The following is an 18,432-nucleotide window of genomic DNA, read 5'->3' on the forward strand; positions in this document are numbered from 1 at the left end:
AGGGCTGTCGCTTTGCACCTCAGAAAAGGCCTCTCCAAGAAGATGGCATTTAAACAACTGACAAGGAGTCGAACGAGCAAAGAGCATTCCAGGCAGACTAGTGGAAAGGCCCAAAGATAAGAAGGAACTTGCCATGTTCTAGAAACACAGAAAAAAGGCCAAATGATTTCAGTGTAAAAACTAGTCAGAGGTTAGAGGGACAAGATTGCTAACCACTGTGGAGGGTGGCCTCTATGGAAATGGGTGTCAGTAAAAAGACCACTGAATGTGTGTGGGCAGGAGGTGATAATGGTTTTAACTGAGACATGGAACAGAGAGTCTGGAAAGAGAAAGCATTGCAACTATAGTTGAGAACCAGAAGCAGCAGAACTTGCCAGTGAATCCACACATGAGGAGTGAGGGAAAGAGAATAAAGAGTGCAGAGCTGGGGTCCAGTGTGGCCATTTCTTTCCTGAGCTTCTGGAAGTGCCGTGTTAGACTGCATCTGGAAGTTCCCAACTTCTTAGGAAGGCCCGGGAGAGACTCTGGAAAACAAGTGGCAGTTACTTGCTATGGTGACCGTTGACTTTGGGTCTGGATTTGCCATGCCTTTCTTTACAAAGACACCACTGCTTAAAAATAAGGAAGTTTTAACTAATTCAACCATTTCACATATATTGAAAGTGTCTGAAAGACACAATCTCAGACACAGATCAAACTCTGAAGTTCATATCCTAGTTATGCTTCTAAATAAGCTAATGACATGGTGGGGAGAGAACAAGGGGCTAGGGCAGAAAGAAGGTAAGAGCCGGCGGATGGGGAGGGGTGCCGTGGAACACTGTCTTTTGGACATGACATGACACTCTTGAACACACAACACAAGATTGAGCCCATCAACATTGCTTCATGGGGAAAGGATATTCTCATGAGATCCCTCTCCTTCAAGAGGAGTTATTAGCAGTTAGTGGTTGCTGGGGGAGAGGTTGTCATATACTAAAGTGATGTAGCTAGTTACTGATAAATTACCCATACTCTAGTAAATAACCCGTCCCCCATTCATGCTCATGTAAGCAACTTGAATTTAACTCAGTAGTTGGCAAAAAAAAAAAAAAAAAGACATGAAAGTAGGAAGGAAATTAATTTGAAAAAAGAAAAGGTTTAGTGGGAAGGGAATAAGAGAAGGCAATGAGGGAGGTGAATATGATCAAAATATATGCCTAGATGAGATTGTCAAAAATAAGATAAATTTCGTAAAAAGAATGAAAGCTCAGGGTCACTTAGTGAATCGAGTGCTTGCCTAGTGTGCATGAAGCCCATGCTTCAATCCCCAGCACCAAGTAAAGCAGGCATGGTATCTGCCAGAACTCACAGCATTTGGGAGGTGGAGAGGGAGCTCAGAAATTCAAGGCCATGCTCTGCCACATAACAAGTTGGAGGCAGTCTGGTGTAATTGAGACCCTGTCTAAAGTAAAAATAACATAAAATAAGCCCTGCATTTCCAACTTTGAGCATCTGGTGATGGTACTGAGATAAGGACACCAAACACGATGCTGTTTGGCTCAGCACTAACCGACAACACCCACTAATCATGAGTTAACATCTTGGGGTCCAATAAACATCCACACTGTCCCCCTTAACCTCTACATCACTGGGACATATTGATCACTTGAGGAAGCACTACTTCAAGTATCTCCATGGTTCCTTTCGGAGTTCATTTTATGACATCAAGAAAGGAAATCATATTAGGGGATGGGAGGTATAACTCAGTTGGTAGAGTACTTGCCTACCATGAGCTAACCCCTGGGGGCTCGATCCCCAGCGCTGTACACACTGGGTGTGGTGGTGCATGATTGTATTCTCAGCACTCCACAGGTGGTGACAGAAGGATGAGGAGTTCCAAGTCCATAACAAGTTCAAAGGCAACCTGCAAGTTACCTAGCTCCTACCTTGATACATCCCTTATGAATGGGCTATAAATGCTGGTTTCTCCCCAGGCTTTCACCATCAGCAGGCTGTCTGGGCCCTGAGCCCAAATTTCTGAATATAGGGTGTGGGTCTTCAACCTGCCCATCTCTCAGAAGTTCACAGCTGACTTGCAGTCCAGGGTCCCAGGCTGCACCCCAACCTACAGAGACGTTCTCTCTGTCATTTGACTACAACCTGTAAAATTACTGAGTGAGGCTGTGTGTGTGTGTGTGTGTGTGTGTGTGTGTGTGTGTGTATGTGTGTGTGCATGTGTATTGTCTTGTCTGTTAAATATGCAAAGATAATCTTGTGAAAAACAAGTTCCTGCCTTAGTACGTCTTAGTATGCTTCTAACACTACCCCTTATATATGTGTACCCAACCTTCCTTGGGTATCCATAGAAAATTGGCTCCAGGACCCCTGAAGATTGCAAACTTTGTGAATGTTTGGGTCCCTTAGATAAAGTGGCAGAGTACTCACATGAAACCCACACACATCCTCCTGTATGCTTTGAGCCATCTCTAGATTACTTACAATACCTCATGTGCTGTAAATGCTATAAGAGTTGTTATGCTCTGTAGGGAGTAATGACAAGAAAAACGTGTACGTGTTCAGTGTAGACAGACCATTTCAAATCTGTCCTATCTGTGGTTGGTTTAATCCATGCATACACAACCAAGGGATATGGAGGTTTGAGGACAAAATAACTAATACAGCTAGTTTGCTTACTTACCTATTTCTAATCAGGAACCTTTTGTGATCTCTTTAATAAAGATTAAGCTGATTTGATTTAGTTACATCTTTATTATAAGGCTGTTTTCTATGTTTGCCTTAGAAATATTGTGGGCTCAAAAGTCTTCTTGTCTACACTTCTAGAATAACAATAGAGTCATTTTTCATGAGTAGTTTATAAGGTGAAATAATATATAAAGTGCTTAGCACAGTAGTGGCTGTACTGCTTTCAATAAACAAAGTATCAGTAGAATCCAGGAGATAACATTCTGGTGATGGACAGAACTTCCAGAAACAGAACACTGATTTTAATATCCAGTGGTCCAGTCTAAGAACACAGAGAGCAGTACCTAAAAGTCACCTTGCATAACTGGAGAAAACGGGCCTGGTTCTCAGTGTTCTCAGGTAAATGACCAGCTAGACTTCAGGTAGCTAACCTCAGGTTTCAAACTTCTGTGGTTCTGGTGTACGATCTGTATTCTCCTCCCCAGCCTTCCTATTACCAAGCTCATCACAAAGGTTTGTCCTTGGGATCAACTAAATCACCGTAAGTGATATTTATTGCAGATGTGACCTTTGTCAGCACATTGTAGAATCCCAACGTTAATGTCACTTTCTATAAATACAGATTTAGGGTGAGGAAATGTTCTCTCTCTGGAAAAGTTTAGCTACTGAAATTTTTCTCTTTTTAGCCTCTCGGTTTGTGGGCTATTACTCACTGTTGGCATTCTCCCTTCTCCCTTTTGTTACCGTCTTCTTTCGTGATCTCTGCCATCTCGAAGTTCCCCACTCAGCCCTCCCTGGTGGTTGGCATCACATTTGAGCTGGGCTTTCTTGCTTTCTCTACCTTTTGAAATTTAAAAATAGAAAATAACCAACAAACCCTTAGTCTTTCACATGAGCTGAACTCTATTATCCATCAAACAGATTTTCCGTGAATTCCATGGTGTAATATTTTAGTCAGAAATCTGCCATCAGCTCAGAATAAGTGCTGTAAGAAATTTCACAAAGAGCTACTTTTATTTTGACTATCAAACATACAATCAGAAATCAGAGGCTCCCACAGGAGGCTTTGAAAAGTGGATCCAGGAGACAGCTTGGCTCCCAGACTGCCCTCATCTTCTCTCATCGCCTGTCCAGCTTGGCTGCAGCGCTCGTTGATAAGGACTCTCAGGAGTGTGACCCCTGTGCTGTGGAGCCCCAGGTCCCGGGAAGCATGAGACCCTACCAAGGTGTGAGCACTGTCTCCTGAGACCCCATTCTACATCACAGGAGAAGCACGAAAATATGACACCTTTCCACAAAATATCATTTTATTGCTGACAGTCCCTAAAACATATTTTTACAATTTTGCTTTGGAAATAGATTGGCTACAAATAACTGATTTAATTTATCATTGGCCATTAATTTCTCAGCAATTATTTTAGCATACTTGAGAATTTCTATTAAGTAATGGATCTATTAAGTAATGGCCTACATGTTGATTCCAAATGAAAGACTTTTACTTACTAAATCAGTAATTAATGAAGTTAATAAAATATTATATCCTATAGATCTTTAACATCTACTAATTTAACATGTATCAAGCTCATTTCCATAATTAGATCATTTTGAATAAAGGGTTGAGGACCCCTTAATCCCAAATGCTGTGGACCACAAGTGCTTCAGATTGAGAATTCTGGAATAGTTGAATAGACTTCACCACTTGAATGTCTCTGATCTAGAAATCTGAAATCCAGTCTGTTTCATAATCTGAAACTTTGGGGGCATTGTGTGGGTGCTCAAAAAAGTTACACATTTCAGATACTAAGATGAAGGGTGCTCAACCTATAAAAGGGCCCTAGTTGTCAGATACGTATGGGGAGCCTTGAAAATGTGTGAAGCCCCCAGACATTGGCAGCTTAATGCCCAGGGGTTTAAATGTTTCTCTTGGGAAGCCCCGGCGTCTCCGTCCTCTCCTTCTTGGAGGAATGAGAGCTGGTGTGGGGACATGAATCCGATATTCAGAGAACACTGCTCTAGAAGTAGAAAGGAGGGCCCTTCTGAAGGCAGAGTCCTAGCTTATGACCAGTCACCAGAGCACCTGTCCCTTCTCTGCCCTGCTCGTACCTTTCCAGACAGCCACTCTACCTGGCCTACACAGAGGCCCAAAGTCGCTTCTGTGAAACTGAACGGCTCACCAAACCACCTGACCCTGAGTCAGAGATTTCTCACCCACACATGAATAAGAAAGTAATTTTTATGTTGATATTATTCTACCAAACTGAAAATAAAGGAAGGGAAGAGAAAACAAGCTTAGCAAGAAACAAAGAAGGAAGCAGGAATTCTTCTTCAACAAATGACAAGTACAGGTTGAATATTCCCCACCCAAAATTCTTGGGTCCATAAGTGTCTCAGGTTTTTGGATTTTTTATTTTTATTTGGGGGTGTTATTATTGTTATTTGGTGGGGGTTGGGTATCACTGTAGCCCAGGCTAACCTGGCACTTGCTCTGTAGTCCCAGGCTGGCCTAGAACTCACAGCAATCCTCCTACCTCTGCCTCCTGAATGCTGGGATTAAAGGTGTATATCACCATGCCAGGCAGGTTTTTGGATTTTTAAAACATTTGCATATACAGATACCGTAGGGATTGGAGCCAGTTCAAAGAGAAAAGTCATCTATGTTCCATTTACAGGTTCTATGCATCATCTGAAGGTGACTTCATACAATATTTTAGCTAGATGAAAGTTTATTATGAGAAAGGAATCACCTGAGCTAAAACTGACCCAGATTTAGACAATGTTTTAAAGTTATTTTAATATTTTATTTTTATTTATTTATTTGAGAGAGAAGAAGAGGCAGAGAAAGACAGAGAAAAAGGGCACACCAGGACCTCCAGCCGCCGCAAATGAACTCCAGATGCATGTGCCCCTTATACATCTGGCTTACATGGGTCCTGGGGGATTTAACCTGGGTCCTTTGGCTTCATGGCAAGCACCTTAACTGCCAAGCCATCTCTCCAGCTCTAGACAATATTTTAAATAACCTTACTTGTGAAACAAAGTTTCAGAGTAGAATTTTCGACTTCTGATGTCTTACTGGTACTCAAAAGGACACAAGGTTTCTATTTTGGACTTCAGAATTTTGGCTTAGGGATGCTCAACTAGTGGCCCATCTTTGGAAAGAAAGTCTTTCGTGGAAGAAACTAACTCCAACAGTCCCACTCAACTGTCACCTCTCATCTGCTTTTTCCTCAGTAAGGGACAAGTGTGATGTGAACAAAAACACAGGAGCAGCCAGGCGTTTCCTCTGGCCACCCAATAGTTCCCAGAGCATAGGCCAGGGACCCTGAAGGGTTTGCAAGAGCCCTCCTGGGTGGCCTTCAGGTCAAAACTACTCATAAGTACAGTCTGATGTCATTTGCCTTTTCTGCTCACTCCCTCCACAAGTGAACTCCCCAGCAGCCCTGTGGCATAGGATTCTAGGGCAGTGAAGTGCATGTCCCAATGTCCCCGTACTGAAATCCAGACTTCCAAGTAGTTACCAAAACAAAAAATAATGCTGCTTCTCAATTTTCTCTGTTCTGTAAAATATAATTCATTTTAACTTGTTGTTGTTGTTTTGTTTTTGGAGGTAGGGTTTCACTCTAGACCAGGTAGACCTGGAATTCACTACATAGTCTCAGGCTGGCCTCCATCTCACAGTGATCCTCCTACCTCTACTTCCCAAGTGCTGGGATTAAAGGTGTGTGCCACCATGCCCAGCTCATTTTAAGTTTTTATTGACAACTTCCATAAATATAGAAAATATACCATGATCATAAGCCCCTCCTACCACCACCCCATCCTCCTCCCCAATCCCCCACTCTGCTGAGTCCATCTTCTTTCCAGATAGTCTCTCTTCTGTTTTGAACTCATCATTTTTTTAAATGTTATTTATGTCAACATGTAATGGGATCATTTCTCTTATTTTTAAATGAATAATACATTTTTAAAGTATTGTAGTCTTAATGTCTACTGTGGCAAATATCAACAAATGTAACCTATATTTCTCTTAAAGTTCCTTGAGGTCTTCAATAATACCTAAAAACATAAAGGGGATCAAACCATAAACCCTAAAGTTTAACAGCTTCTGCACTACCCAGAAGTAAATGCCATCCATTCCTTCCTTGAGCAGGAACCTTGCTTTGCTTCTCTTGGCATCTTGGCACCAAAGCCACAAAGGGTTTCAAACAAAGTGCCCTGTGAGCCCAGGGCCTCTGGCTGGACCAGGGAGGGAACAGGTCCTCTGCTTCCCATGGCCACACTCTTGACTGGCAAGCAGTATTCCCTCACAGATTACTAGTGAGCTGAACTTTGAGGTCTGATTTCACTGCTCTGCACCTCGGTTTCCTTATCAGAACTGGGCAGAATCACAGCCCTCCAGGGTTAACATGTATCCAAGTGTCCAGTGCAGGGACGAATGCCAGTCTGCCCTGAGAAACGTCCTGCCTTTCCTTCCTCTGTCACGTACAAGCCCAAGGAGGCTCACTGTCTCCCTTCTTCCTGCAGATGGTATGCATGCCGACAGAGATGCCACTGGGAGCGAGGGGATCGATGAAGACATGATTGTGACCCAGAGCCAGACGAACTTCATCTGCCCCATCACCCAGGTACGGCTTCCTCCCTCTCCTGCAAGAAAACACACTTCGATTTCTGATTTGACATCCCATTTGGAAGGAGGGAGAGAGGAAGAAAGATGACAGTCCAGAGTGGCTGTGGAGGTTGGTGGCCTGAGGATTTTTATTCAATCATACCCTTAAGGGTCTAGGAATAAAGTCGTGGCCTGTGGACCATGTAGCATTAAAGCTACTGTCTCGTTATCTCAGTCCTAACTCTTATCTAGAGTCATAGGGATAAGAAATTAAACAGACAGAGCTGGAGTTATGGCTTAGCAGTTAACGCACTTGCCTTCAAAACCAAAGAACTCAGGCTCAATTCCCTGCAACCCACATAAGCCAGATGCACAATGTGGTGCAAGTGTCTAGAGTTTGTTTGCAGTGGCTGAAGACCCTGGCAAATAAATAAATAAAAATAAAAATATTTTATTTAAAATAAAAGAAAGTTAAGCAGCAGGGACTAAGAAACACAGCCACTGTTGGCCAGTGAGTATCATTGCTGAAAGCCTGTGTTGTCTTGATTACAGTTGGAAATGAAGAAGCCGGTGAAAAATAAAGTGTGTGGTCACTGCTATGAAGAAGAGGCCATCGTTCGCATGATCGAGTCCAAACACAAGCGGAGGAAGAAGGCCTGGTGTGTAGATGCGGGGGGCTGTGCATGGATGGGGGGGCGGTGCGTGGATGGGGGGCGGTGCGTGGATGGGGGGCTGTGCGTGGATGAGGGGGCGGTGCTGTGGATGGGGGGCGGTGCGTGGATGGGGGGCGGTGCGTGGATGGGGGGCGGTGCGTGGATGGGGGCGGTGCGTGGATGGGGGCGGTGCGTGGATGGGGGCGGTGCGTGGATGAGGGGGCGGTGCGTGGATGGGGCGGTGCGTGGATGGGGGCGGTGCGTGGATGGGGGGCGGTGCGTGGATGGGGGGCGGTGCGTGGATGAGGGGCGTGCGTGGATGGGGGGCGGTGCGTGGATGGGGGGGCGGTGAGTGGATGAGGGGGCGGTGCGTGGATGGGGGGCGGTGCGTGGATGAGGGGCGTGAGTGGATGAGGGGGCGGTGCGTGGATGGGGGCGGTGCGTGGATGGGGGGGCGGTGAGTGGATGAGGGGGGCGGTGCGTGGATGGGGGCAGTGCGTGGATGAGGGGGCGGTGCGTGGATGAGGGGGCGGTGCGTGGATGAGGGGGTGGTGCGTGGATGGGGGGAGAGAGGCTTGAAGCAGAGCCCACCCACGGCCAGGACTATAAATGAGGAAGTTGGCTTTCTCAGCCACACCATTGAAATAGAATCAGACTGTAGTTATCAGATAAAAGGATTCTAATGAGTGTATGCTGTTTTAAAAAAAAAAAAAGCCACCAGGGGCTGGGGTGGGAGTACACAAACCCCTGGGTTCAACCCCGGCTGGTGACGTGAACCGTCAGCCCAGCACTCAGGGAGCGCTGGAGGCAGAAGGGTTAGAAGATGTTCAAGGTCATCTTCAGCTGCATATCACATCTGAGGCCAGCCTGGCCTATGATAGCCTGTTTCAAATTAAAAAACAAAAAAAGATAGCATATGAAAGGGAGAGAGACATATGATACTAAGAGATTTTGTCCCACTTTACATGCCCACCTACCCAGCCAAGAAGAAATGATCATATGTTTTGCTTCTTACAATGACAGTAATTTTGTTTAACAGTATGACATTCTAAGACAGGAATTCATATCCAGTGGTCTTGATTAAGATTTAATTGTTGGGCTGGAGAGATGGCTTAGCGGTTAAGCGCTTGCCTGTGAAGCCTAAGGACCCAGGTTCGAGGCTCAGTTCCCCACGTCCCACATCAGCCAGATGCACAAGGGGGCGCACACGTCTGGAGTTCGTTTGCAGAGGCTGGAAGCCCTGGCGCACCCATTCTCTCTCTCCCTCTATCTGTCTTTCTCTCTGTGTCTGTCGCTCTCAAATAAATAAATAAATTTTTAAAAATTCTTTAAAAAAAAAAGATTTAATTGTTAACTGGACATGGTGGCATACACCTTTAATCCCAGCACTAGGGAGACAGAGGTAGGAGCATCACTGTGAGTTTGAGCCATCCTGAGACTACATAGTGAATTCCAGGACAGCCTGGGCTAGAGAGAGACACTGCCTCAAAAGTAAAAAAAGATTTAATTGTGGGGTTAAATGGATAACCCAGTAAGTAAAGTGTTAGCCATGAAAGTATGAGCATCTGAGTTCAAATCCCCAGCAGCCACATAAAGCTGGATGCTGTCGTGCTAGCATCTATAACCCCAGGTATGTGCGCCCACACTCCTCATGTACATGAATGCACACGGTGTACATCACACACACACACACACACACACACACACACACACGAGTTGTAATTGTCAGATCAAAGCTTGCTTTTTTTTTTTTTTTTTTTTTTTTTTTGGATTTTCGAGGTAGGGTCTCACTCTGGTCCAGGCTGACCTGGAATTAACTCTGTCATCTCAGGGTGGCCTTGAACTCATGGCAATCCTCCTACCTCTGCCTCCTGAGTGCTGGGATTAAAGGCGTGCGCCACCACGCCCAGCAAAGCTTTCATTTTTTAATCACTTAAATAGCTCCCCAGAAGTTTTCAGTAAATCCATGGCTAACTGCTCAGTGAGAATTTTTGTTTATTTATTTTTGAGGTAGGGTCTCACTGTAGCCCAGGTTGACCTGAAATTGACTATGTAGTTCAAGGGTGGCCTTGAACTCACTGCAGTCCACCTACCTCTGCCTCACGAGTGCTGGGATTAAAGGTGTTCACCATCATACTCAGCCAAGACTTTTTTGTTTTTGTTTTTAAACTGCAAGTTTCTTAGAATCTCTTTCCCTTCTCCCATTCTCCCAACCACAGGACCTGTGTCCACAGTAGGCCACGCTGACTCACTCTCACTGGGTTTCACTTCTCCCAGGCTCTTCTCACAGGAATGGAATGACAGGTGGGACCTGTTGTCTAACCCTTTGATGTCTGCATTGCCAGACATTTGCTGGTCCAGACCAAGAATCGAAATTTCCTACCTCTCTTCTTGTGGGTTCATGCTTACAGATAGGGTACTGGATCATGGAGATAGTTCCTCCTCCCATTCAGTCAAATAATTTACAATAGTCTGGGCTAGAGAGATGGCTGAGTGGTTAAGGTGCCTGTCTGTGAAGCCTAAGGACCCAGGTTCCATTCGCCAGGTCCCACATAAGCCAGATGCACATGGTGGTGCATGCGTCTGGAGTTTGTTTGCAGTGGCTAGAGGCCCTGGTGCTCTCATTCTCCCTCTCTCTCTCTCTCTCTCTCTCTCTCTCTCTCTCTCTCTCTTTCTCTCATAAATAGATAAACAAATAATAAATCTTAAAAAGAAAAAGAAAAAAACTTGCAATAGTCATTCTAGAAGAATAATAGTTTCACAGCTTAATGGTTGCAAAATACAGACTATTAATTTTGTTAATAGTCTGTGAGCCTAATTTTGTTTCTGGATTCTATGCCTCTTTGTTCTACCTTTTTTTTTTTTCCTGTGTTCCTTCTCTGACAACAGAAAGGTCACCATAATTGCTAAGAATGAGGTCTAATTCGTTTCCTTGACAGCTTTTCCTTCTGACAGTGTGGGATCCTCTCCTGGTGTTGGGGTTGGAAAGGGCAGGTCTGACACAGCATGTTTCCGATCAGCAAGTGCCTGAGAAGCAGTGTAAACCACACCTGAGACAAGAGGCGCCGTAGAGCGCTGAGCATCATGGGAGCCGGCGTCTGGCCGACAGGGTGCGTGAGGCAGCAACTGGTGACGGCTTACTCCATGCGGCTCTGATTCAGCGCATAGTGTCCTATCCCATGCCGCAGGTTCAAGTGATGAGCATTGCTGGGGTCCCTTTGTTTACAAATGTCTGACACATCCTGTTTGAGAAGTCTCCTTTCTTCCTCCTCTTCCAGTAATGTTAGGTTCCACTGCAGGGCCCGGCACACAGCGTCACCGAGCTTTCCCATACACTTCAGCTCCTGACAAGGCCTCTCCACTGGCTCAAGGCAGAACATTCTTGTGGAGACTAAGTGCTAAATTAGGATCGTTGACTAATTAGATCTCTTAATAATAAGGCTGTTCTCTTACAAATAAAGCTGCCTGGTGATTTTTATATTAAGAAGATGCATCCAATTTCTACCACAGCTTGTTTTGCTCTTCTGTTAAAAAACAGGAACTGTACTTAACAGCCTTATTCAGAGTATGTCAAGCAAAGTCAAGTTAACTAACAGCCATGGTGTCAGCATCAGAATTCATTTTTCCACAAGCCAGTGAGCCTCTCGACCCGTTTCCTCATCTACAAAGTAGAAATGTCTTCAGCTCACAGCATTCCAGAGCTGGCTGGGAATTCCTTCAGGTCTGAAGCAGAGGGTGCCCCCCCCCCCACCTCCGCCGAGAAGCACAGCACTGGGTAGAGAGCTCCCTGGCATACAGTGTCATGCACGCAGCTCTGGGGTCATTGAGGCTAACAGTCGTTTACTACTTCCCTCACTGCGTTGTGACACATACCCCCAGACGGGGAGGCTGTAGGACACAGTTTACTGTCTGTGTAGATATGACAGGAATCTGCTCCACTCTCACTGCCCAAGGCATCTATAGCCGTCACCACCCTCTTCCTAAAGTTTATGGATGGACCCTGGAAACTCTCAGGACTCAGATCTGAGAACATGAGAGTCACAATCTCAGAGAGCAGAGGCTGAGGCCCAGGTCCCCTGTCGCCCCGTGGGACCCTCGAAGCTCAGAGGCCTTGGCTCAGCAGATGCTCTTCCACTGGCTCCCTGCTGCTGAGGAATGCCCTGTCCTCTGGCTGACCCAGGCTCAGAACCAGGCCTCTCCTTCCAGGCCTTTGAGTCTGAGTCCTGCAGGGCAATGATGAGAGCAAGGGTGTTGCCACACCTGACTTGCTCACCAGGATGTCGTGGGGATTAGGACCTGATGCTGACGTAGTGCTGTTGCCCCAGAGCAGGAGGGCTCTGATTCAGTCTCATGGCATTATGGCCTTTTCTTAGCCATGTTAGTTTAAAAACTTCTATCTGTTTCAGTGGGGTGGGGTGGGAAACGAGACTCTGCCCTGTCTGCTCGAGCCTCTCATCTGGGAAGTCTTCCAGAGCCTCACTCACTGGTGCCCTCAGCACCGGGTGTCACGTAGGGCCGCCTTGTAGGTGAGGCCTTGGCAGCTGTGGTCATGGTCGGGCCCGCAGTGCACGCCGCATTTCTCAGCTCTTGACCTTGACAGTACCAGACTGCCTTCCGCAGACAAGAACTCTGCTACTTGTGTTTGGAAAAAAGCGGGGCACAAGGAATTAACCCACCTGTACAGTGTCACCTCCAGAGAGTTCGACCCAGGTCGTTGCTGCTCTTTGGCAGGGGGTGGGGGGTAATCTCATTATGTAGCCCAGGTTGGCCTCAAACTCATGTCCCTCCTGTCTCAGCCTTTCCAGGCCTGGGATTATAGGCTTGCACCACTTTATCCAACTATTTTCTATTCCTGACTCTTTTTGTCATCAGGTCATCTGGCTCCCCTTGGAAGGGGTATTTAATTCATGTCACTAGCTGGGCCTGGTGGCGCACACCTTTAATCCCAATACTTTGGAGGCAGAGGTAGGAGGAGAGCCATGAGTTCGGGGCTACCCTGAGACTACACAGTGAATTTCAGGTCAGCCTGGGCTAGAATGTGACCCTACCTCAAAAAATAAAAGCAAAACAAAACAAGAAAAAGGTATTCACAAATCATTCATGTCACTATCCCCAGAACTCATCTCCTGCACGAGTTCAGACCGCTTTGTGTGACGCAGATCTCCCCGGGCTCCATCCCATCAACACAAGTGTGAGCGCCCACTCCTCAGCTGAGTGCTGTGGTTAATTCCGTCAGCCATTCTCAGAATGCCCTCACTTACTGACTAAAGCCGCTGATGTCATCAGGAAGTCCTCCCCACCTCGCTCTCCACTTCCCCTCCACGGCTTATTCACTGTCTGGCCAGGGGAGATCGACTTGGCCCCCGGGAGTCCGCAGAGCCCGAGGCCTGGCCGTCAGAGTGGAGCTCAGGGTTGAGGCTCATCCCAGGACCCCACTGGTGTGGCATTTCCATGAGTCTCAGTTCTCCTCACTTGGCTCTCTCCCTTCATCTTAGAGAAATAATTTGAGGCTTCTGAGCGTGAGGTGCAGGGAAGGAAAAATACAGACTTTTAAGCTCTATAAAGCATTTGTCAGGCCTTTGTAGTAAGTGGTGTGTGTGGACCACATCAGCCCTGAGCCTCTCCTGTAAAGCCTTCCTACAGCTGGCTTCGTGTCCTGAAAGCAGGGTGTGGCAGCGCAGCAGGACCTGTCTCAAAAAAAAAGTCACATACCTGGCTGTACACTTCAGCATTTTAAAATTCGTATTATTCTCCAGCATGCTGCTCATTGCACTGAAGAATGCCACTACACTGCAGTGACTCCTTGATCCCAAGAACAGGGCAAGAAAAGCCTACTCTTGTATATTGTACCACTGGGTTTCCTGCAAGTCAATGCATTAGAGCTCACAAGTCAGTCAACTCTCCCCTCTCCTGTGCCTCTTCTCCTGTACTGCGTGTTAGCTGTCACTCCTGCGCCATTGGAGAGCCGTCACAGACCACAGGGCCGAGCTCAGGGCAGGCAGGAGCCATGTTTGTCCTTCGGACTGCGTGGCTAGCCCTGAGCCCAGGGCTGCCCACAGGGAGACATCACTGAGTGCACGGGCGATGCTGTGTGCCCTGCCCGGTGTCTGTACACGCGCAGGTGGACCAGGCAACTTCCCACTCCTTAGGAGAATAGTGGCCAAGGAGTGAATGAGTGATGGGCCTGGGAAATGGTGAAGCCAACGAATAACAGGACTGCTGTGCCTGTGGCCTTGTGAGACGGAGGTTCTGCCCCCTCTGGAAAGCAGGGCACTGACACTCAACTGCACATCTGCTCAGTTTACTAGGAGGGTGAGAGGCTCCAAGCCCGGGGCGCTCAGCTCTGTCCAACTCTTGTTCACCGTGAGAAGTCAGGTGGCTTCATCCAACCCTGTGCCTCAGAGGAGACCACATCTAACCGAGCATGGCTTGAGTCCACCTCTCAGCCTGACTCACACTCTGATTTCCTTGGCCACAGGCTTTCCAGCGAGTTCCCAGCCCTGCACTCAGTGTCTCCAACTGAGAGCCCTACTGGCCTCCAGAGACGCACCCAGCCCAGGGCCCTGACGGTCAGCAGTTGCCCACCCCCTGCCCTTGTCTCTTCCCTCTCCTTGACACTCCTGTGCCGTCCACCAACAGACAGGTGTGGGGGTCCCACATTCCCCGTGCGTGCTGGGACCCCCACTGGGGCTGCCCGCATCTCTTCCTGTACACCTGTGGGCACTCAGACTCTGCCGTGCTTCACTCTTGCCCCCAAAGCTTCTGTTCTCCATTAAGTAGCCAAAGAAAAGTTTTCTAAAGGGAAACATAAGTCATATCCCTACCCTGTCTCAAAGGACCTAGGGTTTTCTCATCAAATTTCAAGTAAAATCTAAAGCCCAGCTCACTCCTAAACTTACCTCTAGATTTGCACCCGCTTTCTCGGTCCCTTTGGCCACAAGGGCCTGGCTCCACTGGGCCTCTCTGGCTACTGCACATCTTGCTGCCTTGGCATGGACCACATGCAGGTTATTTCCTACTCCCTTCTGGGCTCTGCTGGAGAGAAGCTGCCGAGGCCCCAGCACTCCCCCTCCCCTACCTTGCATCACTGCCTTTGTGGCATTTTATTTGGCTACTTGGTGGCCACCTGTCTTTTCTGTAGAGTTCTCAGCCCCTGTGTTCTCAGACCCTGAACCAGGCCTCCCCAGGTAGGCTCAGTGAGGGAATGAATGAGTGTGAACTGCTCTAATCTCTTGGTAAGTGTCCCCTGTCAGTACCTGAAAGTCAAAGAAGTTCTGGCAGTTGAGTGCACTGACACGATTTTCTTTCTCCCTCACAGTTGCCCTAAAATTGGCTGTAGCCACACAGACATGAAAATGTCCGATCTCGTCCCAGATGAAGCCCTGAGAAGGGCTATCGAGTGCCACAGCAAGAAGAAGAAGAGACTTCTCCCTGAGTAGGAGTGAGCCACCCGACCACAGGGACAGCAGCAGCCTACCTCCAACCCCGGCGTCTGTGAGGGAAGCTGGGAAGCAGCTAAGGCCTGGCTGCCTGGCATACCTGATGGCCTAGGAGCAATTGAAGTGCTTTTAAGTTACACAGTAAAAATGCAAGCACATCATATGGTTTATTTTTAAGTGCCACATAATTTTAAATAAAACATTGATTCTCTGTAGTACAGTCCTGTCTGTATTCCTCCTGGTGTGTAAAGTGTTCCCAAAGTGCACATTGTTCTATTATTTTTCTTATCTTCGAGTGACTTTTTAATTGTTTCAACTGAAGAATGTCCTTTGGGTGATATTCAGAAGACAGAAGGAAATAGCATTCAGTTAGGAAGCAAAGCCAGCTTAAGGTCCTATATTTATTTGGCATAACTGACAGTTCTGTATGTGTCATGTCTTTTGAAATAATGTAAACTGTTCTGGAACATGCTCCCTGGGGCAACCAGAATTGATGCCCATAATGGAAACCTCGTCACCCACCCCTCAGAGGATCTCAGGTATCCCATCGCAAGCAACCACATCCTGGCCCCTGCTGCATGTTCCCTTCAAGAGACCTCATCCTCTGGGCCTTGGAATCCTCAGCTGTTAGGTAGAGGTGTTAAGGAGATAGGTCCCGGGCCCTGTCAGTCCCTTCAAAGAGTAGGGGAGGCCCAGTGGCATCTTTAACTTGAATATCTTACAGAGCCAAGCTTGGTGGCTCATACCTGTAATCCCAGCACTCTAGAGGTGAGGTAGGACCATCCACAGCTCAAGACCAACCTGGGCTGCAGAGCAAAGTGCTCTCTCAAAAAACAAAAGGAAAGAAAGAAAAGGGAGGGAGGGAGGTCATCCTCCATTCCCTTCTGATTACGCATAGAGCTAATATGTTACTCTCAGAGCAGCGTGAGCATAGATTAATTAATAAACCAATGAAGCATACCCCTGCGGCACCACACCAGGAGAGCAAGGCCAGCTAACAGTGGCTGACATTTATAGCACTTGCTGGGTACCAGGCCCTAGCGCTGGGCACATCTATCAACTCACATCATGTTCACAGCCTGGTAAGAGATGTGATTACTGATCTTACTCCACAGCTAAGGAAACGAATCCCAGGGAAGCAGAGACGTCTACAAAAAGTGACAGAGCTGGCCAAGCTGGGACCACAATTTGGGGGATTCAATTCTTCTTTTATTTTTTTTTTAAGAGAAAGACAGAGAATGGGTGCACCAGAGCCTGCAGCCACTGTAAACAGACTCCAGACACATGCACCACCTTGTGCATCTGGCTTATGTGGGTCCTGGGGAATCAAACTGAGGTCCTTTGGCTTTGCAGGCAAGTGCCTTAACTGCTAAGCCCTCTCTCCAGCCCAGAATCTTGATTCTTAATCTCATGCTTCCCTTCTCCTTATTGGATTCATTCAGGGCCTAAAAATATATGAATGAGGGGGAGGTCCTGGGGAGGATGTGAGAAAAGGAAACGAATGAGAACAAAGTATCTGGATACATTATGACAATGCCATGATAAAATCCATTACTTTGTATGCTAACTGAAAGATTTAATGAAAATAAATCAGTGTCTATATAGTTAAAATGCAGGAAGATAGGGCATCTATGAGGCAGTAAAGACCATGAGCTATGCACATACACTGACTGGCATTTAGAAGTGTAGTGTGGACCTGGAGAAATGGCCCAGTGGTTAAAGGAGCTTCCCTGCAAAGCCTGTTCATCCAGGTTCAATTCCCCAGCCACCTACACAAAGCCAGGTAGGATTTGATTTCAGCAGCAAGAGACTCTGGCAAACAAACACATACACACACACAAATAAAAATAAAAGCACAGTCTAAAGGGCAAAACTTGGAAACATTTCTATGGGAATCAAAAGGAATATGACATTCAGTTTCCTACAAACTAAGTGATTGTGAATTTCCTAATATGCTTTATCTGAATCAGGCTTTCCTGAGGAAATGATTGTGTTTAAGCCAGAACAAACAGACTTTTCATGGAATGTGGCTCTTTTTGTGCAATACTGTTTCCTAAACAGATAGAAGCAAGCACAGAATGCTTACCCAACACTTGATTTGCATCTCTCAGTTCTTTCAAAAGAGAATTCTAGAATATTGCTATAGATAGCAATATCAGGTAGAAAAATATAAAATGGTGGCACAACCTTTAATCACAGCCCTTGGGAGGCAGAGGTAGGAATTTGTGAATTCAAGGCCAGCCGGGGACCATAGAATGAGTTACAGGTCAGTCTGGGCTAGAATGAGACCCTACCTTGAAAAAACAAAAGACAGAAATGCAAAATAACACCATCCACTGTGGAAAAGGCATGGCATTATTATATCCAGTGAGGTTTTTCCTTCTGCAGTCTTTAGAAACCTGGTTTTACAAAGTTGGCTATGATTTAAAGTCATACAAAGTTTATGTTCATCTTTGAAGGGTTATAATTTTTTTGTTTATTTTTTTATTTATTTATTTAGAGTGACAGAGAGAAACAGGCAGAGAGAGAGAATGAATGGGCACGCCAGGGCTTCCAGCCACTGCAAACAAACTCCAGATGCATGTGTCCCCTCGTGCATCTGGCTAACGTGGGTCCTGGGGAATCGAGCCTTGAACCGGGATCCTTAGGCTTCACAGGCAAGCGCTTAACCACTAAGCCATCTCTCCAGCCCTGAAGGGTTATAATTTTATTGCCATTGTCAATCTCTTTATTACATTTTGGTTAGAGAAATGTTCCAAAAAAAATGATAGAATATTTTCTTCAAATGAACCCATACTTTGGTGGATGTAGTGGTTTATAATCCCAGTATTTGGGAGGCTGGGGAAGGTGAATTACTTATGTGGGAGTTTGAGACCAGTCCAAATGGTCCTGCAAAGAGAGAGAGATCATATTTTTGTTGCTAAAAATTCAAATATAAACCTGGAATGGTATTATGTGCCTGCAATCCCGGCTACTTGGGAGTCTAAATTAGGCCTGGCAACTTAGTAATATCTTGTTTCAAAATAAAGGTTAAAAAAAAATGGGCTGAGGA

The 18,432-nt window shown here is 46.4% G+C and overlaps 1 protein-coding gene across 3 annotated transcripts in view; it reads left to right on the top strand.

The window, feature by feature from the left end:
• Window positions 1–15,595, top strand: part of Nsmce2 (NSE2 (MMS21) homolog, SMC5-SMC6 complex SUMO ligase) — a 273,683-nt gene extending 258,088 nt beyond the window's left edge. For all 3 annotated transcript variants that reach the window (XM_045144559.1, XM_045144558.1, XM_045144560.1), the window contains 3 exons: window positions 7,207–7,307; window positions 7,841–7,947; window positions 15,260–15,595. In XM_045144559.1, coding sequence (XP_045000494.1) covers window positions 7,207–7,307; window positions 7,841–7,947; window positions 15,260–15,380 — 329 coding nt within the window. In that variant the 3' untranslated portion in view covers window positions 15,381–15,595. The remainder of the gene's footprint in view (window positions 1–7,206; window positions 7,308–7,840; window positions 7,948–15,259) is intronic.
• The last annotated feature ends 2,837 nt before the right edge of the window (window positions 15,596–18,432 follow it).

Source organism: Jaculus jaculus, chromosome 2, assembly GCF_020740685.1.
Source record: "Jaculus jaculus isolate mJacJac1 chromosome 2, mJacJac1.mat.Y.cur, whole genome shotgun sequence".
In the NCBI taxonomy this organism is placed as follows: domain Eukaryota; kingdom Metazoa; phylum Chordata; class Mammalia; order Rodentia; family Dipodidae; genus Jaculus; species Jaculus jaculus.